This window comes from Cladophialophora yegresii (genome assembly GCF_000585515.1).
Source record: "Cladophialophora yegresii CBS 114405 chromosome Unknown aczIN-supercont1.4, whole genome shotgun sequence".
Lineage (NCBI taxonomy): Eukaryota > Fungi > Ascomycota > Eurotiomycetes > Chaetothyriales > Herpotrichiellaceae > Cladophialophora > Cladophialophora yegresii.
Window position 1 is genome coordinate 1,143,259 of NW_006913048.1, and position 27,623 is coordinate 1,170,881.

At 55.5% G+C, this 27,623-nt stretch overlaps 10 protein-coding genes across 10 annotated transcripts; 6 read left to right on the forward strand and 4 right to left on the reverse strand.

The window, feature by feature from the left end:
• Positions 1 to 446: 446 nt before the first annotated feature.
• Positions 447 to 1,295, forward strand: A1O7_05732 (ubiquitin-conjugating enzyme E2 W; the record flags this gene model as incomplete). The annotated part of the gene is made up of 4 exons (XM_007759740.1): positions 447 to 473; positions 528 to 539; positions 678 to 828; positions 931 to 1,295. 4 exons carry the CDS (start codon positions 447 to 449, stop codon positions 1,293 to 1,295), a joined length of 555 nt encoding a protein of 184 aa, XP_007757930.1.
• A 1,652-nt stretch (positions 1,296 to 2,947) lies between these two features.
• Positions 2,948 to 4,998, reverse strand: A1O7_05733 (pre-mRNA-splicing factor cwc22; the record flags this gene model as incomplete). The annotated part of the gene is made up of 2 exons (XM_007759741.1): positions 2,948 to 3,034; positions 3,091 to 4,998. The coding sequence occupies 2 exons, from the start codon at positions 4,996 to 4,998 to the stop codon at positions 2,948 to 2,950; spliced, it is 1,995 nt and encodes a 664-aa protein (XP_007757931.1).
• Positions 4,999 to 5,449: 451 nt separating this feature from the next.
• On the forward strand, positions 5,450 to 5,752 carry A1O7_05734 (dolichyl-phosphate mannosyltransferase polypeptide 2, regulatory subunit; the record flags this gene model as incomplete). The annotated part of the gene is made up of 2 exons (XM_007759742.1): positions 5,450 to 5,512; positions 5,564 to 5,752. The coding sequence occupies 2 exons, from the start codon at positions 5,450 to 5,452 to the stop codon at positions 5,750 to 5,752; spliced, it is 252 nt and encodes an 83-aa protein (XP_007757932.1).
• Positions 5,753 to 6,783: 1,031 nt separating this feature from the next.
• On the forward strand, positions 6,784 to 10,056 carry A1O7_05735 (uncharacterized protein; the record flags this gene model as incomplete). Its single annotated transcript, XM_007759743.1, has 1 exon — positions 6,784 to 10,056. The coding sequence occupies one exon, from the start codon at positions 6,784 to 6,786 to the stop codon at positions 10,054 to 10,056; it is 3,273 nt and encodes a 1,090-aa protein (XP_007757933.1).
• A 493-nt stretch (positions 10,057 to 10,549) lies between these two features.
• Positions 10,550 to 14,617, reverse strand: A1O7_05736 (uncharacterized protein; the record flags this gene model as incomplete). The annotated part of the gene is made up of 1 exon (XM_007759744.1): positions 10,550 to 14,617. One exon carries the CDS (start codon positions 14,615 to 14,617, stop codon positions 10,550 to 10,552), a length of 4,068 nt encoding a protein of 1,355 aa, XP_007757934.1.
• A 489-nt stretch (positions 14,618 to 15,106) lies between these two features.
• Positions 15,107 to 16,897, forward strand: A1O7_05737 (uncharacterized protein; the record flags this gene model as incomplete). Its single annotated transcript, XM_007759745.1, has 1 exon — positions 15,107 to 16,897. The coding sequence occupies one exon, from the start codon at positions 15,107 to 15,109 to the stop codon at positions 16,895 to 16,897; it is 1,791 nt and encodes a 596-aa protein (XP_007757935.1).
• A 931-nt stretch (positions 16,898 to 17,828) lies between these two features.
• A1O7_05738 (uncharacterized protein) lies at positions 17,829 to 18,461 on the forward strand (the record flags this gene model as incomplete). Its single annotated transcript, XM_007759746.1, has 1 exon — positions 17,829 to 18,461. One exon carries the CDS (start codon positions 17,829 to 17,831, stop codon positions 18,459 to 18,461), a length of 633 nt encoding a protein of 210 aa, XP_007757936.1.
• A 1,258-nt stretch (positions 18,462 to 19,719) lies between these two features.
• Positions 19,720 to 21,744, forward strand: A1O7_05739 (uncharacterized protein; the record flags this gene model as incomplete). The annotated part of the gene is made up of 2 exons (XM_007759747.1): positions 19,720 to 21,150; positions 21,268 to 21,744. The coding sequence occupies 2 exons, from the start codon at positions 19,720 to 19,722 to the stop codon at positions 21,742 to 21,744; spliced, it is 1,908 nt and encodes a 635-aa protein (XP_007757937.1).
• Positions 21,745 to 23,023: 1,279 nt separating this feature from the next.
• On the reverse strand, positions 23,024 to 24,784 carry A1O7_05740 (uncharacterized protein; the record flags this gene model as incomplete). The annotated part of the gene is made up of 3 exons (XM_007759748.1): positions 23,024 to 23,174; positions 23,231 to 23,317; positions 23,412 to 24,784. 3 exons carry the CDS (start codon positions 24,782 to 24,784, stop codon positions 23,024 to 23,026), a joined length of 1,611 nt encoding a protein of 536 aa, XP_007757938.1.
• A 311-nt stretch (positions 24,785 to 25,095) lies between these two features.
• A1O7_05741 (uncharacterized protein) lies at positions 25,096 to 26,721 on the reverse strand (the record flags this gene model as incomplete). Its single annotated transcript, XM_007759749.1, has 1 exon — positions 25,096 to 26,721. One exon carries the CDS (start codon positions 26,719 to 26,721, stop codon positions 25,096 to 25,098), a length of 1,626 nt encoding a protein of 541 aa, XP_007757939.1.
• Positions 26,722 to 27,623: the final 902 nt, after the last annotated feature.

A 27,623-nucleotide genomic window follows, 5' to 3' on the forward strand; every position in this document is an offset into this window, starting at 1 on the left:
CCTCCGCCTGGCAAGCTCTGATAAAGCCAGGGAATTTGTTGAACACAGACTTCTAAGTATGGAGTAGGGTCATCATCACCACGTCCTTACTCGCTGTGACCAGTGAGTGAAGCAAGAGTGAAAGATCCACGAGGCTGAAGCAAGGTGGGCGCGATTGGTGGTGCGGGGTCTGATTTGTCTGCCGCACTGCATCTCGCATCTCGTACATATCTTCGTGATCTGCCTCTCTCGTCACACGCCAATTCCAACAGCCAACAGCGCGCTTACAAGACTACAAACGGCTATCTCAAGACGCAAGTACAACTGCAGCATTAGATTTCTTGACCTACTTCCAACTGCGATCTGCACCGACCTCTTCTGCTTCCTCAACCGCTTCAGCCTCGCATCTCAACCTCGGCGCCTGCCTGCGCTGAAGACAAAACATCCGCTACACCACACCATACACCATGTTCGCAGCAAAGAGATTAGGGAAGGTGAGTGGTACACCCATACTCATTCCTGTTTGACCACCGCTGACCTTCCGCCAGGAACTGACGAAGGTAAATCATCCACCCACCACCTACCTAGGCACTCTACTTGCTCGCTTCCCTAGACTGTTCGATATATCTGCGATGCTATTTCCTGACATAGCAGGCAAACAAACAAGCCACGCTGACACGTCTTCTTACAACCCATAGGCCAAGCAAAAACTGCCCCCCGGCATCGACCTCGTCAAAGCAGACGACTTCCGAGAATGGCTCGTCGACATCCGCGTCCTAGACTCCAACCCGCTGTACATGAACCAGATCTACCGCTTAAGCTTCCTGTTCTCTGACTCCTACCCCATCGGTATGTTGCTCACATCCTACTTCCTACTTCCTACTTCTGGCCGTCCCAGCATCCGGACGCACCGACCGAAGCTAACAAGCCGACCACGCGGCGTAAGTATAGAAGCCCCCGAAGTCGTCTTCATCCGACAATCACCTTCCGCCACTGACCCCTCGAATCCGCAATCGACCGAGAAACCCTTCGCCGGCCGTCCCGTCCCGATCCACCCGCACATCTACTCCAACGGGATCATCTGCCTGGACCTGCTCGGCACGGCGGGCTGGTCGCCCGTCCAGTCTGTCGAGAGCGTCTGCATGAGCATCCAGAGCATGTTGACGGGCAACACGAAGAACGAGAGACCGCAGGGTGATGAGCAGTTTTGTCAGAGCATGGGCGTCCGGGGCCCGGATGGGTGGAGTGGTGGCGGGTACAGACGAGGTAGGGGGCTCAAGGACGTGAGGTTCGCATACGACGACGATACGGTTTGAGTATGAAGATCACAGTCGAGAAGAACTTCCAGGCGCGTCCCACGTCTATGGGTACCCAGGTACAAAAGGTGTACAGTACGATCTCGGCGGTTGGAGCTGGTCACGTCATGAAACTCTGGGTACGATATCACCTATCATTATCAGAATCAGCATCGGTATCAGTATCAGGAATAAGCATATCGGAAAGTGGGCGTGAGGGCGTGGATGGGGGCCTATCGCATCTGCCGAGTCCGCAAACCACTTGGCCGATCTTACCACAAGGCAAGGAACTGGACGCGGCCCCGATTTAACCACATCAACTCACAAGCTCTTCCGCTTCCGAGGTTCGCTCGGCGTTGGCGTTGGGCGTTTGGGCTGAACGTCACTCGATTTGGTGTTTCCGAGGCGACATAAGGATACCGTGTCAACAGTACAGGGCAGGACACGACAGGAAAGCGAGCTGCAAACGACATGATGCACGATGCATGATACACCAACCGTTGGTACGATAGGATAGGACAGGACAGGATAGGAAATCCTGAAACGTCGTCATGAGACCAACGATCACAGATACAGTATTACAACTCCCATTGGGCGGCACCTGCTTGCCTGCTGGTTTTGGCTTGGTCGGTACAGTACATACTCGTACATGTACCCGCGGGTTCGAGCAGAGCAGGGCAGCTGTCTAGATAGGTCATACTAAACAGTGATGAACCACTCGACTGAGTTGAACCCTGGCTCCGTCTGAGGGAGGTTTCCGTCAGCCACGCGGTTGAACACTTCGCCCCCCCCCTCTCTAGTCACTCTCACTCCCAGATTCTCTTCAAATTCTAGGTGCATTGCTACGCTCCGTTCTCTCTTTCCTCGGGTCTCATTCAAATCCTCCCGGCCAATCGTGACATCAATCGAAATCCGCAGCCCGCGCCCTCCCAGCTGCCCCACCACCTCGTCCCACTGGACTAGGCGAGTATCGTCTCCCCTTGCCCTTGCCCCCTCCACCATCCCGTCTCGGCTGAGATCTACTCCTGCTCCTGCTCCTGCTCCGGGACCGACTCCACGACCTCCCACTCGCACTACTCGAATTGCGTCTGCTCGCCCGTGGCGGCGGAGCCCTCCTTCTCGGTGGCGACAAACTTCCGCTTCGGCTTCTGCTTCTGCTTGGTGCGTATATACCCCCCTTTCGCCGCCGAGGCGGAGATCGCGGCCGGGAGAGAGAGCGACTGAGACTTCGTCTCGCAACGGGACGAGTATATCGTGGTGGGGTCCGAGAACGTGGTTTGGTTGGCTCGGCAGGTACCAGGCGGCGGCGTGAGGGGTGGACAGCGGGACTGGCAGCCCTCCGTGGCGGCGGGGAGGGGGGTCGAGAGCGAGAAGGTGACAAGTCAGCTTCTCGACGTGGGGGCGGAGCGCGCCGCGGAGGAGAACGAGAGCGCGAACGCGAGGAATAGCTACTATATGACAAGGAGCGAGTGCGGGCTCTCCCGCGTTTTGGTGGCGGACTCCGCGAAACCGAGGGGGACGGAGAGCGGCGCCTCGTTGGCGCGGGGCGACGGGGTGGACGGGATGGAGACCGCGAAGGAGATCGACTCGGGCCCCTGCCCCGTCTCGCCAGACCACGGGCTGACGGAGACCGAGATCTTGAAGGAGAAAGTGACCGGCGCGTGGCTCTTCCCTTAGGCCGAGGACTTAAAGATCTCCGCCTCCCCTCTCTGTCCTTTGAAGTGCTCCTCGATCTCGAAGAAGACCTGCTCGTCGTATAACTCGAATAACTCGAGTACGAGCTCACGCTCTCGGAATCTGAGACATCATCCTTTACTGGTGGCAAAGCAGGAACCTCTGGTTTGGGGAGGTTCTTGAGGTGTTCACGCATTTCCTCTGTCAGAGCACCCATACCGATACTGGTGAAGTAATTGATCGAGAAGCGAGTGTTGCGCGGTGTATCGGTTGGGAACAAGCCTGTGAAGCTTCCCCGAAGAATATCGTCTTTGAAGCGTCCCTGTAGTTTGGGGATGCCCAATGCCTCGGCGAGATCTTGGAACAGGATTTTGATGAAGATGCGACTGCTAGAGGTGGTTTCTTCCTCATTGAGATGGACGACAGAGAAGACGTGCCAGCCAATGGCATCGGTAGCCAATAAGTGTCCGAAGAAACGCGCAATGTTGCGTAGCCGGTTTGTTTCGTAGCGGTGGATTGTGTCGTAGTAATGAGCGAAGGATTGTTCGAACAGATCCGTCCAAAGGCGATTCAGCTTGGCGAATCTTTCACCCACAAGGCCGAAGAACTTCGAGTACGTCTTCTCCTGAGAGCAGCATTCCACGATCATGGAAGGCAACTCCGGTTCCTGACCCGCAGGAAGTTGAATTTTCATCAATTTGTGACATGCTTCTTCGAAGTCCAAACTCGACATAATTGTTAGATAGATAGTTCTTCGTAAGTTAACCAAGTCGGTGTTTGTCTGATCCTTGATTTCCACAGCCCGTTCTTGCTCGGCTTCTTCGTCGTCGGAGCTTTCTTCGGTACCGCTGCCGTCGTCGTCGTCGGCATCGCTGTCCTCGCCCAGAATCTCGGCTTTGAGCTTCCTGTACGCTTCTTCGTGTTCTTCCCACTCAGGGTCAAACTTGAAAATGTTCAAAGTGTCTTGAACGTCGAGGTCGTCGTCCACGTCGACTTGATGGGTGATTTGATCTTCTTCTTCCACCAGATCGAGCTCTTCTCGAATGGCGGGATTGTCTTTGTATCGATCCTTTCTGACCTGGAAGAGCACTTCGATCATATATTGCACCCGTTTGTCGATATCGGCTTCGTGAAGAATACTGCGGAACTGATCGAAGACAATCAAGGCTATCGGTGGACTCATCTCTTCCAGATGCTGGCCAACTTCTCTTGTCAACCCGACCGCAATTTCTACCGAGTCGTCTGACGGTTTATGGAGGAGCCGTAGAAGGAGCTGGGCGGCTACAGTTTCGTGAGCGACTTGCTGATTGCACAGGTGAGCAATAAATGTCGTGGAGGACAAGCAGACCGCTTTGTCATTTCGTCTGAAGGCCTTCCGGAACTGGACTACCAGTCGATGCAGCAGCAGCTCTCCCACTTGCGGCAATTTTGTGTTGACAATTGCAGCCATCGCTGCATAGATCGGGGTGAAAGGGAGAGAAGCCGCCTGGGCTTTCATGATACTCCGACAGAACAGTCCTCGACCTCGGACCAGGTTCTCGCCAAACAGCTCTGGAACAATGTGTTTAATATTCGACACATTAACCTTGTTGATGAGGCCATTGATAGACTTCTTCAGAGCCTCCCACGCCATTCGCTGATATTCTTTGCTCGTCTTGTCTGTGATCTGGGACTGTAGAGCTCGCAATTTCGCGGGTGGGATGTAGGTACCGCCTGATCGCATTGTGAGCAGTTTCTCGTACTCTGCCTTTGCGGCAGCCTGCTTCTCTTCGGCGGTCAACGGCTTCCGTCTCGTATCTTCGGTCTCCTTCGGTTTGAACCTGGCGAGTAGTTGTTGTTCCCGCTCGTCGATTTCACGGTCCGGTTCTGAGCCATTCCTTCTTCTTTCCCCTCCGTCCGCGGGGCCAGGCGCCGGTCGACGACGCTTGGGCGAAGGCGACCGAGATGGGGGAGACCTCTTCCTGGTCGTCGAAGGGCCTGGAGAGTAGGAACCGCCTGGAGGTGGGGTGGGCAGGCGAACGGCTGATGAGAGCAACATGGTGTCTGCCATGATGGATGTGTCCAAGCAGGATGAACTGATGAACTACCGGAATAGGTGGAGGATTGGACTATTACGCCCACCGCGCCAGCGACCTGTCGCAAAGGCGAAGGTGTTTGAGAGACGAGGTATCGGTATGTTGTGGCTAAAGGCAATGACAGTGACAGGCATACATGCATGGACAAGTTTGAATCCCAGAAATTTGGAGGCGCGGAATCGGAAAAACTGTGCCGGAGCTAGTCCCTTTTGTGCTCCCTTTCCCTAAGCGCGACTGCGTGTTCAATTTACTGAACAGTGAGAGCAATCGACTTGTCAAGTCCTTTCTACTGTTACTGTCTCAACCAGTGTCCATCACACCGCAAGGCAAGAGCGGCCTCTGCAGAAATGGTACGAACTCTCACCTTGCGCCGCGACCGTCTGCAAGAAAGCGCTAACTCGCGCCAAGTTGGACAAACTCGTGGGCATGGCGATGCTCGTGGTAGCAACCACAGTCTTCTTGTATTACACTCTATGGACGCTGTTCATGGTATGTTCGCATTCCAACGTGGCATCGTCCCGCATACTCATCTTGTTATAGCCGTTCGTGGATGACGACCATCCCCTGCAGAGCCTCTTTCCTCCTCGCGTTTGGGCAATTCGAATTCCGGTGATCCTCACCATTCTCGCTTCAGCAGTCGTTGGGACATTCCTCGCCATGGTGATGATCCGGAGCAATAGGAAGAAGGCAGCAAAGGCACGAGCTGCTGCTGCGAAGAAAACGAAATAAGAATAATGCTGTGGGTTCTTGTGGTTCCCAGGAAAGTAGCCTGGGTTTTGTTTTCGGACCGTTCAGGAGAGGATCAGACGTCAAGAAGCGAGCCACCAAGATCATCGTGTTAATATCGACGAGTACACGCCCCTCGGGTGGTAGTGAGATTGGCTATGGGCTTCCTGCTGAATCGTGGTAGAGACACCAATACCGCATCTTGAGTGCGATATACTCGCGGCTCGACAGGCACCTGATGCGTGCTTCGGAGCTGTGTCTGCACGAGATGCTGCACATACAAGGCACGGCTTCCTCAATAGGAGTCTTCTCCCATCAGTTTCTTTCATCGTTCGTTGCAGGCCATTTCTCTTTGTTTCCTTCCGGGTTCGATTTGAACGGGGACGCCGGTCTGGCTGTCGAGCACTCGCGTCATGGAGGCCATTTGACGAGCCTGAGGTGATGTCGGACTCGGAGGCTGCAAACGGAGAGTCTTGCTATTTTGAAGGCTAGTGACTCGGCCAGTGCTCGCCCCAGCCACCGCCCGCATCATGAGCGTGCCCCGCACCAGGCTCGACCAACCACGCTCGGGCACGCCCAACCAATCCCCGGGGTGACCTCGTGGTCCTCAGCAGCCCCCCATTCGCGATAAGCAAGTCATCGAGAGGCCTCCTGACTCAACTGTTTGATTGCTGGCTCGGGCGGTGCTCGACTGCCACTTGCACCTGACTGCCTCTGACTACATCTTAACCTTGTTCTCCTCCACGTCCGGAGTACTCGTCCAGACGCAATCCACAGTCATTCTATTAACGTGTACAAGCTCATTCTCTGCCCAAATCTGCTCGGAAGCTCATCTCTTCGTAGACGATCGATCAACCATCGGCTCTCCACAACACGCGTCGAGCAACCCCGCGTCGGCAGGGCTACTTCCCTGCGACATTCACACGCCGCCTCGACGGTCATCCTGGCAAGATCCGAATCCCACCGACCGTCTGGACCAGCCTGAGGACGCGTCAGGCTCGACCGTACCATAGATCTGCGGCGTGAGGTCTTGAATGCCAGCATCCAACAAACCAGCCTGTACCGCCGACTCGAGATACCCAGACATAGGAGACCCCAAAGCCGTGGCCGAGCAAGACACCATTCCTTCAAGAGCAGGAAAGAGGAAGACAAAGAATGCTGCTGCCCGACAGCTGCCTAGCGTCGACAATGCCGACAACAGCACGGAGTCAGCGCCAATGGGTCAATCTCAGCTCCCGTCTTCCTCGTCAAACCCTCCACCTTCGATTCTCGGCCAGCTACCGCAGACATTCCCCCAAACCAGAAGAAGCAATGCCTTCGATGCCTTGAACGACACGAACTCTTCTCAGAAAGTCTCCGACGAGCATACTCCGCCAGTCGACCTCTGGGCTCGGAATGATATTCATCGCAGGACCCCGCCAGTCGAGCCCATTCCCGGCCTAAACTCAGGCACTTCACCGCCGTATGAGCCTGGTTTCAGCACTCGAGTCGCCTTCAATGTCAGAAGTCCGCCGATCTCCCCTCCCATGCGCAACGCTCGTCCAGTGAGCTATGGTGGAGGCAATGCCGCCCTCCCGAGTCACCATAGAATGTCGACCTCACCTTACGGCTATGGCATTACTGCTTATGGGTCTCCTCCTGCGCTGCCTCATCTGCCTCAACAACACTTCTATGGCGCCCACGATGTCGACTTGGGTGTCGGCTCTCCGCACACGCCTCTACCAGAACCGGCTCCCTTGAAGTTCGTCCGCTTACCGGGCTCAGGATCTGACTCGCGAGATGCTATCCTTCTGACTGTGGATGGGGAGCTGCATCTTGTCAGCTACAATGGCGAGAAACTAGAACATATTGGAGCCCTTGTCGGCGTGCAAGGCACCATAGTTGATGCCACGCTGCTTCCATGGAATACTGGCGAAGACCCCTTCCCAGGCCTGAGGCCTTTGGTGGCACTCGTTGTTCATGGATCCAGAGTTTCAAACCCGGGGCCATCCCCAGCCGAAGACCGTCCCTTCAATGGGACTCCCCACGATGTCATGGAGACCCGGGTAGTGGTGTTTTCTCTAAGCAAGAGCTGTGAGGTGACTGAGCTGTTGAGGGTGCCCGCTGCTAGCTTCCCAGGGGTCGCTACGTGTATTGGACGTCCATCATCCCTGAAGGTTCATGCCAGTGGCAATTTCATTGTCGTCTTTTCTGGGGAGAGCGGCGAAATCTTTGTTTTCGCCTTCCGAAGAGGCAAGGAATCAGTCGTCTTCGAATGCCTGGGCAAGTACTGGACCACCCTGCAACCTCATCTACAGAGAAGAGATTCCTCCTCTCATGGACCAGCGTCTGATGCGGACATTTCCCCCGCCGACCTTGCTCGCGGAAATGACGCCGAGAATCCACCCATCCTGAGTCTCAATGGGCGCTGGCTGGCACTTTGCCCAGCAGGTACCTCTTCTCGAAGGTCTATTGGTGCGATCCTGGGTGAATATGTGATCTACGGCAAGAACTCGGATGTCAACGCCGGTACCGCTCCCGCAAGGCCTCTATCGAACTGCGAGGTGGATTCCCCGGATGTCGATACCTTCTTGAGCAAAGTCGCGAAAGGGTTTGCGCAAGAAGCTGTCAGAGGTGCGAAGTGGATCAGCGAGAAAGGCATGCAGACATGGCAAAACTATTGGAAGAAGGAAACAGGCAGTCCTAGCCAGCCCACTCTTCAATCCGTCAGCCCTCCAGCCTACTCGCCGCACATGGCCCTGGCTCAGTTTCCTCCTACACATGCGGGTGAACAATATGGCGTACCCAGAGACCCAGAGCTGGTTAGCATCCTCGACTTGAGAATGCTTCAAGAAAGCCAAGGTCGAAAAGGCGCAGAGGTCAGTTCAATGATCACCTTTCAACCACCAGGTGGCTGTAGCTTCTTGTCTTTCACTCCAACTGGTCTGGGGCTTTTGACCGCAAATCATAAGGGCGATGTACAGTACATTTGGGACTTGATGCAAATGAAATACACGCACGGTTCGCCAACTTCAACCTCGACTGAAAGCAACCGAGTGCGGCAAATTGCACGGTACGAACGCTTGAGCCCGTCTACTATTGTCGACGTCGCCTGGGACGGCCCGACAGGATACAGATTTGCTCTTCTAACCAAGAATCGCACTATTCACATCTTTGATTTGCCGAATACTTGCTTTCGCTGGCCACCACCTACGGTCAAGAAGACTCGGCCACTCTCTGCCCCTGTCGACCCGGCCCAAGTCAAGATGGAACACGACCCTCCACCAGCTGGAGGTTTTCTTGCCTCGGCCATGAGCCTTGCAGGCAGGACACAACCAATGCTTGCAAGTTTGCGTGGAAGAGCGCCAAGTATCAACGGCGGCCTGGCTGGAGCAGCTCCAATGGGTATTGGCTTCGCTTCGACAACCAGCATCAAAAGCGGCGGCAGGGCAGTAGCAGTGGGCCTTAGCAAGTCCCTGGGTGCAGCCTCTGAGACGGTTACCAGCATCCGGCACGCGAACCAGAGCAGGCTTCACCTGAAAATCCTTGCACGGCCCGGTATGTTTTGTTGGTTGCGCCGTGAGGGAAGGTCTATATTGTCCATCCTGGATGACAGTCATGTCAAAAACTACTACGTCCGCATGACCAAGCCTCGAGAGAACCGCCAGATGGAAACCGTCTCCGTCTTTGATGCGCGAAAGGCGGTTGCCGCCAAGTTACCGAAGGCTGCGGAAGTCGCCACTGGGCGACGACAGACAGCCATTACGGCTGAAACAGAGGACAGGAGCGGCGAAAGACCTCCCCTGCTTGGCTTTTGGAAACCCAGGCCCAGCAGAGACGCGGGCTCGAGAACGCCCCATCCGCTGGCGTCGGCGGAAATTGAAACCAACGCTCCCTATCAGCCATTCCATTCAGATCGGAGAGTTACCATATCCTTGCACACGGGCCAAGCATCTTCAATGGTTCAAGTGCAGCCCTCTATCCATCAGAGACGACGCTCGAGTCCAGAGTCTTCGGACAGGTGGATGTTCGGCGAAGATATCTCGTTCAGCACACAGAGCATCATTAAATCGAACCTAAACAGCGCGGATGACAGCGCTACCATTTACCGCGAGACGACAATAGTCTCGAGCCACGCGAATCTAGATACGGCTCCAACACAAGTCTTTGATAATGACATTCCTCAAGTCTTCAGCAGCACGAAAAAGAAAAAGGGCAAAAAGAACAACCGTGCTCAAGCACGCTTACTCGAGGAGCCCGAGGACAATACAGTGAACGATGTGTCTTTCGACCCCAGTGAAGATCTGCTAGGCGAGGAGCCTCTTTAAGCATGCATTGCTCATACAGTATGCAGATGTATGTTAGGCACAGGGAGCTGCACAAGCATAGCCGTATAGCCGCGCACAAGTATTTCAATATCGCACCAAACTGCGTGCATTGTGGTGTCAATTCCAAGCACAAGCAAATCCGGCCAACTTTCATCAGCGCTTGCTTCATGTGCCCCATGTACTGCTTGGATAATTAATAGCGATGCTGCTAAGAAACTTACCTCGCTCATCCAGCACGGACGAACAATGTCAGAAGGAGCATAGAAACCTATCAGAGCAGAGCGCCCTGACACTGCAAGAGCGGTTGTTGCAAACATGTATTCTAGGAAACCAAAAGACAAAAAGACCTCAATACGCCGCTCGGCTCTCGTTACCACAGTTTTTGATACGCTATCCGTCTGTCTTCCTCCCTATGGGTCCAGCTACTCGAGGTCTTCGCGCTCTGGACCTCTTTAACTCCTTTCTACCCTCCTCACGATCCTTACGTCTCCTCTTAAAATCCTGCCTCCCCACCTCCCACGACGGCCAAATCACCCCTTACATCCCAACCACTGCCTCCGGCCTTGTCACTAGAGCTCGCTCTTGCCTGGGTACTCAATTCCCACCACCGCCTGACGAGATCGCCATCGATGACGGCGCGCCCGCCGATCCCGTCCGTCTCGATCTGTCTGTACGCCCGGGGGTTGAGGGCCGCGTAGTGCGCGTGGCTGTCCAGCGCGGACGAGAGCAGGACGTTCTGCAAGGTCGACAGGCGGCGGTACGTGGGCTCGGAGAGCGGCGTGAGCAGGGCGACCGAGCCACTCGCGCCTGTAAGAAGGATTGTGTGCGCCTGGGACGAGGGCGCGTCGTCGAGATCCATCGACGACATCGCGGCGGCGGCGGCGGCGGCTGGTCGCGGTGGCGGCACCAATGTCATACTGGTCGGCGTGTCGCCCGTGTGAAAGGTACTGCGGAGCAACAACTTGGCGCCGCGCTCGGTTTTTGGGTCCTCGGGATCGTACTGCAGGATGCGCAGCACGCCGTCGTCGCCGGCCGAGACGATGTACAGCTGTTTCGCGGCCGGCAAGAACTCGGCCTCCAGGACGGGTGGGTTCGCGAAGTCGCGGCCGAGGATTTGTAACTTGTAGGGTTCCTCGGAGTAGCCGACGAGCCAGAGGCCCGAGAATGCATCGCCCAGAATACACAGGCCCGTGCCGGGCAGTTCTTTGGCCACGTGCACGTAGTACCGCATGTCGAGGAAGGCAACCGGCAGAATGGACATGTCTTCCTTGAGGCCGCGGACCATGCACTTCTGGCCTTGCGCTGCCAGTAGGAAACCCTGCGATCCGACGCCCGAGATTGCCGACACGGCGCCGCGCACTTCTTCCTTGGTGATGAGCTTCAGCTTCAGATCCGTTTCGGGCACGCCTGGCTCGGGCACGACGTCGACGACGTCGAAGAGGTAGATGTTTCCTCTCGTTGTGATGTTTTCGCCTTTGACGACGGCCGTGCCCACTACAATCAAATCCTTGCGTTCGTGCGTCTCCTCGGAGACTTCGAGGTTGATGGACTTGACGCAGAGCACGCGCTCGGACGCGTCGAAGCGGAATTGGCTTATGATGCGGTGGGATCGAGAGCTGAGGAGTTTCAGGGTCGAAGACAGGGTGGTGGGCAGAAAGGTCGTGGATTCGGCTTGCCATTCCGGGTGCCATTCGTCGTCTTGGGGCAGTTGGAACTCGGTGCTCGAGTTTGTGGCCAGGATGTACGAGTCTGTCGGCGAGAAATAGGTGAGCGAGGTGATGTCTTCGTTGAGCGCGACGCGGTCGATGATCCAGTCCGAGTGGCCCAGCATGAGGGTCTCAGGGAGTTGACAGAAACACAAGTAGTCTGTGTCGTCGATGAAGACGAAGCCGCCAGGGTTGGCTGCGCTCAGAGATTTGATGTTCTGCGGCTTCAGCTCGTACACGTGTGGCATGGTGGACGCTTCGCGGAGGATGAGCATAGGCTGTGCCCCGGGGACAAATACCGAGGCATGCCCTGCTATGTCCCTGATCACCTGCATCGGCTGAAGGGAGGACTCTTCGCCTTCCTCCTCGACTGTATCCTCGGGAGCTTCTGCTGGCTTTGTTGCGATCTTCTTGAACCTGAAGCTGCCTACGACGTTGAGCACGGCGAAGGGTTCGTAGATGACGAGATCGTTGGTGGTATTGCGAACGACGAGATACGGTCGTCTGTCATCTTTGTTTCCGAGGTCAACAAGCAGAGCCTCTGCCAGTTCGTCCTTGTTTCTCCAATGCTTGGGTAACTGTGTATTTTGCAACAGATGCGTGGGCAGGAATGGCAGACTGTCACACTGAAACACTTGGAGGTCCAGGTTGGGAAGAGACAACAGGCAAAAGTGGCCGTCTGAAGCCATCAATGCCAGGATCGGTCCAGCTGAAGTCGCAGCGCCTCCATAGAGCCTTGAAGTCCGGAAGAAATCGCCTGGGTCGTGATAGAGCGATACTGATAAGACTGTCTTATCCTTGAAGGCTGTTGGATGTCCGACTTCGTCAAGCTCACCGGCCTTATCCGCCTTGAGCAAGGCCATCGTACCGTCATCTTTGACCAAAGCAAGGTAAGGTTCGGCAAAGGCAGCCTTCGTCGCCCTGGCCAACTGGCCTTCTTCTTCATCGACCACGGGAAATATCTGCGAGAGGCCGAAGTTGGCATCGTAGACACGGATTTCCGTAGGCAGCACCTGGATCGTGTGATTTGTAGCTTGCAATCTGAAGACCGCAATTGCCGAGCCAGCGGCTTGGTCGAAGTCGCCTTCGGCGATTGGCGACATATCGCCATCATTTAGACGATACAACGAAGATCTGCCAACGCCATCCGCGGTCATATGAGAAACAATGACCAGCTCATCTGCCGGTCTGTGGTCTTGAGATTTCTGCGTGGAGCCCAAGCACCATATACCGATAGCATCTTCATACCTTACCCGTTTCGTCGTCTCTGGCTCGAGGTGTCGGCTTATTGTAGCCACTCCGTTGGCACGACCTCGACCGTATGCGACCATAATCTCGGATGAGCGGCTGCCTGATAAAGCAGAATCATCGTTTTGATCGCGCTTCCGCTTCCGGAGGTCACCGAGGGCCAGGTCATTTATAGGTGCTATTGATGGAAGCCGGTCCATAGTTCGAAAGTTCTGGCCACTAGAATCGCTTGGGGCATGCCCATTTGGCTTTTGTGTGACCTCGCCATAGAGGTCATCATCGTCCTCTGGACCGTCTTCGTCGTCGTCCTCCTCAGAGTCCACTCCATTTGACTGAATCTGCGCTCGTGAGCGTACACGTTTTAACTGGGCTAGCTTCTTGTCTGCTCCAAGCAGAACCGAGTCGGCCTCTTCGCTTCCGATGAAGAGACAATTTGTTCCGAGATTCGCGGTGCAAGACGCAGAACCCTCCACGTGATTGTGGGCGAGCTTTTGCAGGGTCAATCCGGAGACCGAGCGTCCATCCATTCTGAAGCCTAGAAGAGCAAGCTCTCCACTCTTTAGTATCACCAACATGTCTCCGGTGGCATTACCCAGGTGCTCTACTTGGCACCCTTCCAGCCTCAATCGAGCCTCGGACTGGTCTGTCATCGGAAACGAAGAAGCTTCTTTTGCGAATTCATTGACCGCAATGGAACTTGATTTTCCACCCTGATCGACGTGGATCACTTCATTTCCGCCGATCAGCAATGCGCCCCCTACGGGCAGTGGCAGCGGGACAATTCGGTAGAGGTCGTTGGGAAGTTTTTGCACAGATTGCAACGTTGTTGAGGCCTTCTGCTCCAAGTCGAGAGCATAAACTGCATAGATTGTGACATCTTGGCGATCAGGACTCATATTTGAGGAGCGCGCGGCTGTGGAATATAGGATGCCAATGGTCGGGTCGCGGTACTCGTGGAGGAAAGCCATGTCGACGGGATGTAACAGCCCAGGGTCAAGGATGGTTAATGGCAAGACGAACGATGGACTGTACGTTGAGTTGGCATCAGCTGCCTGGCCCTCCTGCTGTGGACTTGTTTGTGTCTTCTCGTAATGTTCGTCGTCCAAGTCGTCCATTGCGAGATCATCGCCCCCTTGATGGAATGGTATGATGGCGAGATTACTTATGCCGAAGTTGAAGGCAGCACATCTACTCGAAGGGTCAACCGTGAGACGGCTGACGCACTCGGCAAGATCAGGCTGCCATGGTGCAGTCTGCAGATCATCATGCTCGTAGTAATGTATTGAGAGCGTAGATATGCTATGCAGTTCCGGGTCCCATTCGACAAGGCTCAGTTTGGCATCACGGAGGGCGATGAGAACTGCATCACCTCCGGCCTTCGAGTCTGTGATTTTGACTCTGCCCAACGATGTGACTGTGCCGGCGAGATTGTACTCGGCGACCAAGACGAGCTTGGTGTCCTGTCCCGCGTGGACCGACTTGCACTGGAATATCTGCACAAGAGAAGTCCGGGCAATGATCAAGTTGTCGGCATGCGCGGATGTGAAGGGGAGCGAAAGCGCATGAGTGACTCCAGAAGGGGGAATGAGATCTGAGTAGCACTGCATGTTGAGTCGCGCTTGTCAAGAGAGGGAGGGAGCTGGTGGTGAGATTGATGGCAGGGAGGGCTACTGTCCCCAGCACGCTTTCGAGCACTCTATCTCCCTCCGGCGACACCTCCTTTGCTTCATCGCCAGCAGAAACAAGACAGGGTGTATCTTGTCAAAAATAGACCACGGTGAAGTCGCGCTTAGATCGCGCTGAGGGAAGACTCAAGTTTCGGAGGTGAACCAGCGACTTACGTAATATACGCTAGTCGCTTTCTGATACACCAACACAAACCCGGGAAGTGTAGCGATGACGCCGCATTGCAGCAAGTGACGCTCATGACCATCTGCTGCCTGCTTGCGTGGTACGGCTTCCCATGCTGCTCTCGCTTCTCGTCGACCGCCGCTCACGCATCCTCACTGTTGAACTTCAGCTGGTCTGAGATTCAGTGGTCAAGTTGGAGCGCAACAAAGATGCTGTCCGGGCTCGCTGAGCCAACCCTCTCGGCCATGGCTTCCGCTGGCTACGTGCAAATCACGTTGATCTGGGTTGTCTATGCCATTGCGGTCGCTATCCTACTTTCCATCGCCTGTCTGTTCGTCTACCTGTACCAGACCCATCGAGAACGATCAATCTTTGTCACCGTTGTGTGCATCTTTACCATCACCTCCCTTCTAGCAACGGTGCTGTTGCTGCCCGTCGACGTCGCCCTGGTCTCAAGCACAGCGAGCTCCAAGACGGGACAGCGCAAGGACTGGGCGAACCAAGACAAGGTCGACAACATCACCTACACGCTGCGCATCGTCTATTATTTGCTCTACTCGCTCGATGCTCTCCTCTGTCTCTTGGTAATCCCTTTTACCTACTTCTGGTACGAAGAGTACGATGAGGTCGCTCAAGAGGAGGGTACTCAGACGTTCGGGTCCAGGTTCTGGGGAGCCTTCAAGTACACGATGGTCCTCATCTTCCTGTGTGTCGCCCTGTTCCTGGTCGGCTTCTTCGTGCCGGTCGCTCGTCACAGGGAGGGTGCGCATTTTGACCTGGACTTTTTCAAGAAATTGCTGTCTGAGAACCACGGCGAGCGTGCATTGACATTTGCACTGGGGTTGCTGATCACAATCGGGGTCATCCTGTATTGCTTTTACACCGCGGCAGGTCTCGCCCTACTGCCTTTGACCATGATCAAATCCGCACCGAGCATCTCTGCGCCAGCATTGTCTGAGTCGACGGCTGCCCAGCTTGATAGCAATTTGGAACGGCAGAGACAGCTTGAAGGACGCGCGCAGGGCAACCCAGATGGTCTGTCCTCCAAAGACCAGAGGGAGCTCGATGCTCTAGTCCGGGAAGAACGTACTCTGCGGCGTCATCAGCGCATGGCTGAAGAAGCTTCGGGCAAGGACCAAAATGTCTTCTGGAAGATCTGGTTCAAGATTGGCGCAATCCTTCGACCCATCAAGCTCATTCTCGGTCTCCTGTTGATGGTAGTTGTCTTGGTCATCTTCGCTAGCATGCTGATCACGGGCATTGACAAGGCAAAGAACTCAATCTGCAAGCGGCACTGTGGCTATCTGCTCGCCCATATCAATATCTTCCAGCCGATCAACTGGGTTCTGGTCAAGTCCGCCAAGGTTTTCCCGATCGACTATGTCATCTTCATGGCAATAGTCATGCTCTTCTTCAGCGCCAGTATTCTGGGAATAGCGACAATCGGCATCCGAGTTCTGTGGATAACCATCTTCAGAATCCGCAAGGCCCATACCTCGCCGCAGGCATTGCTTGTGGCCACGGTTCTGCTCACGCTCATGACACTAGCCATCAACTACTCAATCGCTATGATGGTGGCGCCACAATACGCAACCTTCGGTCCCCAAACGTTTTGCGATCACCCGCCCCGGCATCCTGGGGAACAGCCTGACTGCACCGATCACAAGCAGCACATCATCCCCTGCACAGAGTCAACTGATAATCCGGCCGCACGGAACGTCTGCACCCCCTCCGTGGTCTCGACATTCCTAAACCGCGTGACTGTCAACTTCCCATTCTTCGGCGTGGTCGACTTCTGGGCTCAGTTCGTCTTCTTGGGAATTTTCCTGCTCGGCTTCGTCATTCTCCTGTTCCGGACTCCTAAGTTGTCGGACCCTGACGCAGAGGAGGACGAACTCGAAGAGGAAGAGGAAGGGCTCCTAGCCAGCACCGGCAGGAGATTCGACGCTACGTGGCAAGATATTACAGGGAGAGTAAGTCATGGCGGGAGGCAGAATCAGCAAGGTCGAGGAACGAGGGATGGGAATGCCGACTGAACTTCACGGATTGCTTGGTGGGAGGGCGCAAGCTTAGTGAATGATGATGCGTTTGGGCAACTTTGGGCGCTTGCAGCCGTTGGTGGTATAGGTTCTCGTCCAATCACGACTAATCGAGGCAATGGAACACGATACCAGGGGGGCGTTATGAGAGTTGAAGCTGTATCAGCTCCACACAATTAATCAAGCATTCGTGTGGTTGGTAGGAATTGTAACTCAGCCGTCAACATTCGACGACAGCTCTTTTCTGCAGCAATAAATGTCTGTCTAGCACGCCCGCTTCTGTAACTAGACGTGGTCTCTGCGCGAGTCTCTTTGGTGCTCACCGCCGCCGTCGGAGTCGTGGCACGCGTGGTCGTGATAAACGATGGAATCTTGCGCTTTTACACTTCACAAAGAATTCAGCGCTTTAACCCGAATCATCTCCGTCATTTAGCATGATGCCACGAATTTAGGCTCCCCGTCGGCTACATTATGAACAAGAAGCCTAGGCAGAGGGCTCGTGATGCAGAATCGCGATCTAAGTGCTTCGCGATGGGCAAGCCCTGAAGTGCGGCGCGAAAGACAAACACATCCCTCGCCCCGGGCAAGTCAAGCTGTCTCACCACATCACCAAGATCCTTCAACAAGCAAGCCATGGCAGCAGCAAGCAACGCCTTTGACCACCACACCGCCGGCAAAGCCACTCAGCTCCGCGCAGCGCCAATATATAGCTCGCCACAACGACTTGCAACGCTTTCGCAGGCTCTTCCGCCGACTCGCATGGAAAGCAAACAGTCTCACGCACTGGTCACACCGCGCACTGAACCTGGCCCAAGAATACCAAGCTCGATTGTCAGAATATCAAACTTTCTACTCTGGTGGTAATCCCCCAGATCACGTCCAAGGCAGGCTTGTCGACAGCCCGCGAGCTAGACTGGGAACCTACGACATGGTGATCGACCCGGTCGAAGCAGAACGACAATTCAAGATCGACTTCTACGAGTTCTACGCGCTTCTCGAGCGAGGGCTCGTCTGTCTCCTGGGAGTCTGGGGCGTTGTGATCACCGCATCTGTGGGCGTTGCGCCTGCCTCCCAAGCGGCAGCGAATGGATCCATCATTGGTGATTCTCTATCCTTCCACGGCTCGGCGCATCGCTTCCACGCCAATGTCATCTCTGCTCTCGAGCACCCTGCGAACCCGCTGCACGCGACCCTCGGCACAGGTCCTGTCCGAGAGTACATAGGCATTGCTAAAGAATTCCGTAACAAGTGGAAAGACGTGGAATCGCGACCAGAAGAGTCGTTCAGTGGGCACGAGCGGGCGCAAGAAGAGTGGGACCCAGGCAAGATGAGGAGGTACGAGAAAGTGCTGAGAGATCTGATGTTAGAGGAGTTGTTGGGCTGCGTGTTGAGCGGGCTGGAGGAGGCTGGGCGACTGGCGGAAGCAGAGGTTCAGAGGTTGGAGGCCCTGCTCGGCAGTCGAGGTAGGGGGCCGGTTTCGGATATCGACTTGGACATGCAAGATGCGCCGTTTGAGACCATGGCTGAGCAGGGCAGCTTTGATCACGAGATGGAGTTTTGATAGCCTCGGTTCAGTCTGGAGAGTACCGTCCTTTCAGGTGCTAAAGACGAAACATGGCGACCACTCAGTAGGGAATTTGTATCGCCACTTCGCCCGGAAACCCGTCGAGAACCAAGAACACTATCCATCGCTCCGAATAGCTGCCTTGGGTTTAGAGGCACAAGAGATTCAGGAACAGGAGTATTGCTCCGATCGACGAGCCCAAGGCGCTTCCGGGGTTCGGTATTACAGTAGCGTCGATCTCCACGTCGCCTGTCACCAGATCTTGCCTCCGCCTGCGATCGCGAGGTGATCCCGCCGTCGCCGCTAACGTTGCCATGCTGGAAACAACGCATCATCAGGGACAAAGGACAGCTCTTCAATTCCGCCCACATCTTCACGCCACACCACGCACTTGACCAGGGTGGTGGCGATCGCCCAGGGGGAGTCCATCTCGCGCGTTGAGGAAAGCTGCCATGGACCACGAGTCAGTGCCAGTAAATGCCAATCTCCCAATATCAATAGGTTGACAGCGGCTTGCAAAGTTAATCTCTGGGTCCCCCACATTCGACGGCCATCGCAACATACCTCGTACTGCACCGGTAATCATCGCGTCCAGCCTAGTTGGCATCGGTCAATTCGACATGGAAGAAGTCGTCACTGGACCACAATAGCGAATGCACGACTGCATCCGAAAGCCGTCGGCATGAGTCTTGGTCTTGCAGATTGCATGCCGACCCCTGTCTTGCCCTGATGGTCTTCCAGCTCTTCTTCAGCTGTGGCGACACCTCTGTGCTAGTTACTGGGTACTTAGCCCACGGCCCAGCCCCTGCTCGCCTGGATGCCATGTGAGTCCTGCGATAATCCCTGCCGCGCAGGATGACTTCCAAAGCCAACGTGGATCTGCGGGCGAGCCGAATCTTTCTTCCAAGTCCTTGGTTAACCTTTCAAACGGTCTCCTCGTGCATGGCGGAAGGACGTCCCCGTCTGCTACTACGGCCATGCTGCACCGTTACGAAACCTAGATGTCCACAATATCCTACCTGGATGTAAATAGGACGGTACCTGACCCGTGTTCCAAGCTGAGGCGGGTTACCGTGCTCCCCTCTGGTGGGTTCTTCTGCTTCTTCTACTCAAACCTACTCCGAGACGAGCTCGTGCACGATGACTCCCACCAGAGCGCAGGTAACGAGTCGTCCAAGCGCGTCGATTTCACATTTCCGTTTCTGACTGAGAACCCTCGAGAGCGGGCGCACCCGCCAAATAATCTGGGTCAAAAATGGAGCCACCTGTGGTACGCTTCAGCCCGCGCAGTCGGTTGACTCGGGACTACACGCTGGATGACCACATACCCAGCAACCGCGTAAGCGGAGGACCGATGGGTCTTGATCCCGACTTCAGCCTTCCACTTCAGCGCCCCGGCTTGGAGCCACGGTCCGACACGATCAAGTCGACGGACAGCAGAAACAGTGGGAAGCATGAGCATGGTACAAGAACTCCGACAGGACGAGAATCTGCTGAATCTCGCGACTTGGAGTCAAGCGGACACAATGGTGACAAAGAGAACCGAGAGCAGCTGCGCAAGCTCGATTTCAACCTCGAGGCCATCGAAGAGAAGAGCACGTATGAGCCCTCGGTCAGCGAGACCGTGTCGCGAGCGTCGCAAAACACCAGCCTCACAACCACGTCGGCCAACAACCGGCTTCCCGACTTCTTCGCCCCCGACGTCTTCCAGGTGGTGCTGCACAACCCTACGACGGCGCATCAACTACTCAAATTCAGCCGGTCGAGACTATGCGGCGAGAACATGGAGTTTCTCGACAAGGTCGACAAGTACAACAGCCTACTAAACGAGGTGGCCAAAGCCATGTTTGAGATCCACCGCGACTACATCTCGGTCAACGCCGACAACCAGATCAACATCCCCGAGAGCTTGCTGATCAAGGTCAACCGCGACCTCAAGGCCGCCCTTGCCTCGACGCTCCCGAAGCTAGAGACCGTTTTTGTGGACTCGCAGAACGAGATCGAACGCCTCGTCGCCATGGACATCTATCCGCGGTTCGTGCGCCACCAGATGACCATGAGCGCCGCCAAAGCCCTGTCCGGCAATCGGGCCAAATACGCCGGACTCGGCGACTGTTTCGTCCTGACCGACCCGGCCAAAGCCGACAACCCCATCGTATATGCCTCGGACGGCTTCGTCAAAGTCACGGGCTACACCCGCAAGGAGATCATCCCGCGAAACTGCCGCTTCCTGCAATGCCGCAACACGGACACATCGGCCATCAAGAGGCTGCGCGAGGCCATCCACGCGCGCCAAGAGTCGGTCGAGTTGCTCCTGAACCAGAAGAAATCCGGCGAACCGTTCTGGAACCTGCTCTACACGACGCCGCTATTTGACGCGGCGGGCAACGTCGTCTTCTTCCTCGGCGGCCAGATCAACTGCTCGACCACCATCCACAGCGCGTCGGACGTGCTCAGGGTGCTGGCGCAGACCAACGACACGGACGAGGATGCTGCCAATGGCATTATCTCTGCCGGGGCGTCGAAAAGTTCGTCATCGCTCAAGAACAGGTTGAGGAACCCTTTCCGGAGTAGAGCCGCGGTCGAGCCCTACCAGTCGCCAGGCATGGAGGACGGCCTGCTGAACAAGATCGAGAAGATGAATCTGCGCAAGCAGATGGACACGTTCTACACGGCTTATTCGAAGGTGGGTACCCGCATCCGCGCCAATATGTTCTGCTATGCTATGTCATGTTCTGCCATGTCTGGCGCATTCCCTATCCCCGGGTATCAAAATCTAACTGACTTCTCCGTCGCGATTTAGTACCTCGTAATAAACTACACGACATTCTACATCTCATTCCACTCTTCCGGCATCGCGAGCATGCTCTACCCTGCCAAACCGAACCCTTACCAGACACGCAACAACACCAACAGCCCAACCCCCAACGTCAATACTCTCTCCAAGCCTCAACCGCATCCCCTGTCCCCATCCAACTCATACTCCGGCCCAGGTGGCGGTGCACGCTCAGGCCCAGGTTCTTCAATCGCGGACCAAATCATCGGCACGGACATCTTCCGCTTCCTAGCCAGCCACTCGGCCGGCTCGAAACTCAGCTCGGACTTCAAAGCCCGCGTCCGCGCCGCGCTCAAGCACGGCAACGCCGTCAGTCTGGACGTCACGCTGTGTACGAGGCGGTATATGGGGTTTGAAAAGTTCGTGTCGCATTGGACGCCGTTGAAGGGGGAGAAGGGGGAGGTCGGGTTCGTGGTTGTTGCGTTGGGGGGTGGGGGGGAGTAAGCTTGCGAGCCCGGGAGCAAGCGCGAGAGAGGGGGAAGGAGGGTGTAGAGGAGGGAGGTAGGGAGTAACGGAGGGAGCGGGCGAGGGAGTAATTGACGACATACTTGAATTGACTTGACCAGCACCAAAGGAACAGGGTGACTTGGAACCAACTGATGGGACCGAGGCAGGGCAGGCCAGAGCAGGCCAGAGCAGGGCACGGCATGGCATGGGATGGCTGAGCTACTGCAAGCAGAACCCAACCGAGCAGCGAGCGTGTTGTGTTGTATTGTGTTGTATTGTATCGTGTGGTGTTGTGTGTTGTACTTTGCGAGAAGCGGTGCGTTTACCCCTATTGTATAATACTGTACCTTATCGCGTGGGAGAGGGAGAGGGACGGGAATGAGCACCGCCGTCATAGCCTTGTGTACTAGCATGTATACGATCGGGCCGTTGGTCCTGTTCCTCCCACGCACAGTACACACAGTATCCCTACCAGGGACAGGGACAGGGATAGGGACGCGCTCCTGGATCATTCCCCAGGTACAGTAGTTAAGCCACTAAGTACAGGTGTCATGGACCGCGTGCCACCGCGTTCATGACAAGCATACCTATAAGCTAAGAGGTCCAATATTGCAGCGTAAATTCAGTCTCTTGTCGTGATCCCGCGAGGCTGTGGACCTCTCCTTAGCAACGGGACCGTAATCACTGCCTAAGGTATGCTCTGTGGCTTTCTCCCTACCTACTGTAAGTACCTTTGGTATGTTCTAGCCGTGGGCGGTCTACGTGACCTCGCTGTCCTTTCGCGCGATGTAAGACAAGTAGCGAGTACAGTCTTGTGTCGTGTCGTTGTTGCGTTCCAAGGTCATCTTGTTTGTTGTTGGTCTCAAGTACAGAGTATATTAGGGGTTGGTTTTATCGGTCCTGGTCTTGGTTCACCAGTATGAGGATGCCATAATCAGCATGCATGCATGCATTTACTCATACATTCATCCACCACCGCAGTACTCAAGGTACGATGGATCTTCAATAACGAAGCCACGATGGATCTGAAATCGGTAAAGCTACGACAGATCCGGGGCTGGGTCCCCCGCGGGTACTTATACTACTAAGCACACTATACCTTACAGTAGAAGAGACTGTATCGACCGACTCTCCGCGGGGCTTATCGCCTGCCCTGTTTTCCAACTATGCTGCTGCTGTAGCGAGGTTGTCACCTGCCCTTCAACCCAACTATGCTGGTACTGTCGCCAAGCGAGGTCGGTTGGTTGCACTCCCCAACATCAGCCGCGCACCTACATCACATCCACAGACATAACTTCCCGCTCGCAGTCCCTCCCGCGATCCAGTCGTTGGAAGGATGAAACACTGCGACGGCAGGCACGGCTGTGATGCCCTCGCCGCCGAGCTGGGCGAGCTGGTCGCCGTTTGCCGCGTAGACGTCGACGAATCTTGACGGCAGGTCAGAAAATGGGAAGGGCTCAGATAGTGGCGACGCTCAACTTACCGGTTCATGTTTCCTACGACCAGTTTCTGGATATTGTCCTGGGGATACATCTGCCAGCGTGGCTTAAGGATGGTTGTCCACCGGCCGCTGGGATCAAATGAATAGTTCAAGTCAGCTCAGCTCAGCTCGCGACTCTGACAAAATCCAGGGGGACAAATGTTCAGGCACACGAGGGACTTACGTCTGGTTATTATGTCGGATGACGACCTCGGGCTTCATGGCCTCGTCCGGCAGTTGAAAGCCAGCCTTCCATTCATTCATGTTCATGCCTTGCGTGGCCACGTCTGCAGTCGGCTTCGCACCCACGCCAAAGGAATGGATCTTGATGGTATCGTCGTAGCTGGTTGTGGCCACCTGGCCCGCCGTATTGAACGCTGCATGGCTGACACTCAATCTACTCTCGTGCTCGCCCACCGGCGTGGGCATCTTCTTCGTCAGTTTGCGCAGATCCCACAGCCGAAGGAAGCGGTCAAGCGACGCCGTGGCCGCGTAGTGCGGCAACAACGGGTGTAAGCTGAAGCCGCCGATTTTCTTCTCCGACAGCTGGAAGAGCTCGGCCGTACTGGGGGCGGCGCGCGTGTCATACCGCCCAAACGCGCCGTTGAGGGTCGTAAAGTACAGAGTATTGGGATCCGTAGAGGACATGTCCACGCCGGAGACGGGCTCGTCTTCCTCGCGGGACGAGGGCCCGTACACTTCCACAGCCAGGGACTTCGTCAGGTCGGTAGCTCGGATGGACGAGTCGTACGACGCCGTGTAGATCGTCTCGGGCTTGGACGGGTGTGTATGCATTGCGGAGATGGTCCTCGTATGTGGCTTGATGTGCGTGATCTGGGGGTCTTGTACATCCTCGTCCTCATCTTCATCCTCTTTTTTAAGGCCAGTCACATCCTGCGACGCGTCCACGATCCCCAATGTGCCTAATTTGTCGCCAGCAAAGACGATCGGTCTGGTCGTCGTGGGGTGGAACGCCATGCTGTAGATCCTCTCCGGGGTGATCTTGATGCGATTCGGCTCCCACGCGTCCCAGAGCTGCAGGCCGCTCATCCTCTGCCTGAGCGCCTTGAGATCCTTGTCGCTCGTCTCGTGGATCTGCCGTTCGTCGAAAGTGCGTGCGTACGGCGTCGCCACGCCCTTGAGGAGCACATCGGTGCCAATCAGGCTTGAGCCGTCTGTGGCTGTCCCAGTGCCGGAAAAAGATAAATCGCCCGTCACGCGCTGCCGTCTCGCCCTTTCGACTTCCTTGACCTTCTCGTATTCGACTTCTGCTTTCTGCTTCGCGACTTCACTGTCCGCCTGCAGGCCGGCGAGTCGAGAACTCGTCCGTCGCGGCACGATTTCCGCCGCTTCCTTTTTCACCCTTTTGGCTGGAGGGCCCCTGGGTTTTGCTGTTGCCGTGCGTTTCTGTTGGACGACAGGGGGTTTTGTATACAGGCCTGCGGACTGGGCTTCTTGGGTCAGTTTCTTGAGGAGGGCGTCGCGCTCGGCGATGTTGGCGAGGCGTTGCTTTTCGAAGTCGGAGGGTTCGGCTTGGGTAGTCTGGGCGCGAGCCATATTAGAGGAGTCGGCGAGCCTGTACGGCTATGCGATGGCGGGCGGAGTGTGCTGTGTGATTGCTACAGACGTGTTCAATGTGTGGACTCGAAGGATGCCGCGATGGGACGCGAGACCGAGACGCGGATCGTGTACATAACGTGGCTGACGGTCATTTATATCTGCCAGCACAGCCCAGAGTCCGCTTCTTGCCCTCCACCACAGATAAGTTCAAGGATATAGGGGAATATCTGAATTTATGTTCCCTTCAGACGCATGCTCGGAAGCAGTGAAATTAATGTCGGACGTATAGGCGATGGCTATCTTCTGAATTATGCGGCCACAAAATCCACATTTTCGAGCGAGAGCATATCCGACCAGATCACACCTTCTATCTGAGCCCAAAACTCCTCCCGAACACGCACCAGTTCGTGAGCCTGAGGAATCACCGATTGGATCCTTGCCCTTACCGTCTCGTAGGAAAGTATCCCGTGTCGCCAGCAGATTTGGGCAAGTCGATCCGTGAACCAAGTCTGCCGTTCGGCGTCCTTGTTCGAAGCTCGCCACCCGAGGAAGAGTGACCATAAGAGGACGGCGAGTCTGTCCTCTTCCACGCTGATACTACCCTCTTGTTCAAGGAAGACGAGCAAGGTTCCCAGATGTCCCTGCAACCGGCCGCAGAGCCTCTTGTACACAATGGGGGCTGCAAGGTCTCGAAGAGTCAGGTAGGAGAAGATGAGCGATCCAATGCCAATGATTTTGGACGTAAGATCCTGTTTGAAGTTGTCATTGCGTGAGCTTGTCCTTGTCCCAATGTCGAGCTGGGGGGTTTCCGAGCGATTCAGAATGGAGTACTCGAGCTTCCAAAGCAGGTTGCTGAAGATACGACACAACTCTACATTGCGCTTCATCAGCAGAGAGACTTTCAGTGACGACAGGATCCGGAGTTGTCGAATCATGTCGCCTACATCTGGAGGCAGATCTTGCAGCACGATTCCCGTGGGCAGCTCGCCTAGTTCATCACCACTAACACCTGGGTCGATTTCTTCGGCCGAGGCTTCCTGCACAACGGCTGGCATTTCAACCTGGAGGCATGTTCCATGCATGGCGGACTGGAGCAGGTCAGCCCATCCTGCCACCCTCTGAATGTGTCGATTCGAGGTCAACATCCCCATGCCGTCGCGCATTGCGATGAGATGGCTCAACGCCTGAGAGTGCGCCGATTGGGTCTCGGAGGACCACTCGAAATGGTTGTCCGAGCTGGAAAGCAGCGCCACCGCGCCAATGGTCTCATCACTGAGTGACTCCCTCAGGTTACTCAACCTGCGGGCAACGATCCTCATGGCCTCGCCTCTATGCTTGAAGTAGACATTCGACAGGTCGACTGAGAAGCAATCCCTTCGGTGGATCGCCACTAAGCTCAGGGTGGCGTGGATGATGGCTGGATCCATCAGCGCGACGGAAATCCACTTGGCTTCGGGATTGCAAGCGTACGAGTTGGCCCAAAACGCAGTCTGATAGTACTGGAGAAGGTTTTGAGTATCCGAGTCCGAAAGATCGACTTCCAACGTGCAGAAGGGATCCGTCATGTCTAGATCGTGGAGTGATGAGCGTGTTGAGCTTCGGTCGTCCGCGACACCAGGTGCAGGAATCAGTGGACGTGGAGTCCTACTTCTCTCCTCACTTCCTCGCTGCCAAGCCGTTGCTATCTTTCTCTTCCTCGGCCGCGCTGCTGATGCGCTCCAGCTTGTTCGAAAGCGTGATAGGTGCGACCTCATCTGATCACCAACCTTGGCCGGAGTAAAGCTCCATGTTGGGTCGCTCTTCTGCCTCAGGTAGTCTCGCATCACAAACGCACGTACTGAGCTGCGTTCTTTCTTGTCCGAGCTTGAATGCGACTTTCGACCGCTGACGGCCACGAAGTGAAGTTCACGAATCGGTTGAACGCTGGCAGCCATGATGGAGAGATAAATGTAGTCACTCGGCTCAAGCAATGGTTACATTGTGATCGCCCTCAAGCGCCGAGACGAGCAGCAACCTGAGTTCAGCAGATCAAGTATGAAAAACCAAGGAAACCGTGCTTCCAGAGTGTCAACGGCACAAGTCAGTATTTGAGCCCGCAATCTGCACCCTGCCCCGTTAAAGAATAAAACGCCATCCCCACAGAGTTGTAACCGTACGAGGTGGTAATGGCCGCAATTCCACGGATCACTCAGCTCTACCAGCGCCCCTTTCGAGCTGTCCGTTGCGGCTATTATCGTACTAAGGGACCCGTGGCTTACTCCGTATGGGCTTACCTGACGCATGCTGGCGCCTGATGAGTAAACAGCGCAGGCCTCCACCTCAGAAGATGAGATACGAGTCAGGTCATGCATCAGAACAGCCGGTCGCCGGCTATAATTCGAACTTCTACCGGTACCTTCTGGCACGCCTATTGGTCAGTTGGGCGATGCAAAAGGGACATGGTTGCGACAGCCTCCACCACCTATACGCCAATAAGTTGACTGTGAACATACCTGCATGAGGGGAGTATGTATGTCTCCATACTCACTACTGCGTGCGCGAAGGCCCAGGCACCACGGCCGTCCTCTCACAACGCCATTTTGACACCCCCAGAACGGCTAAGCCTTTTGTCTCTGGACCTCGGCTATCGCAAGCACGCATCGATTCCTTGTGCATGGGACGCAGGGATTGCTGAATGCTTGTACAGACGTCGCATCGAATATCTGAGCGCCTCTGCCAGCTTCATGGATTTGCGGGGTTGACTCGGTCTGGTTGAGCAAACCGGCTTTGGCTGGTCGCTAGGATTAATTAGGTTCGTAGGTCTCGCCACGCTGCTTGTGCCCATAAGGACCATGCG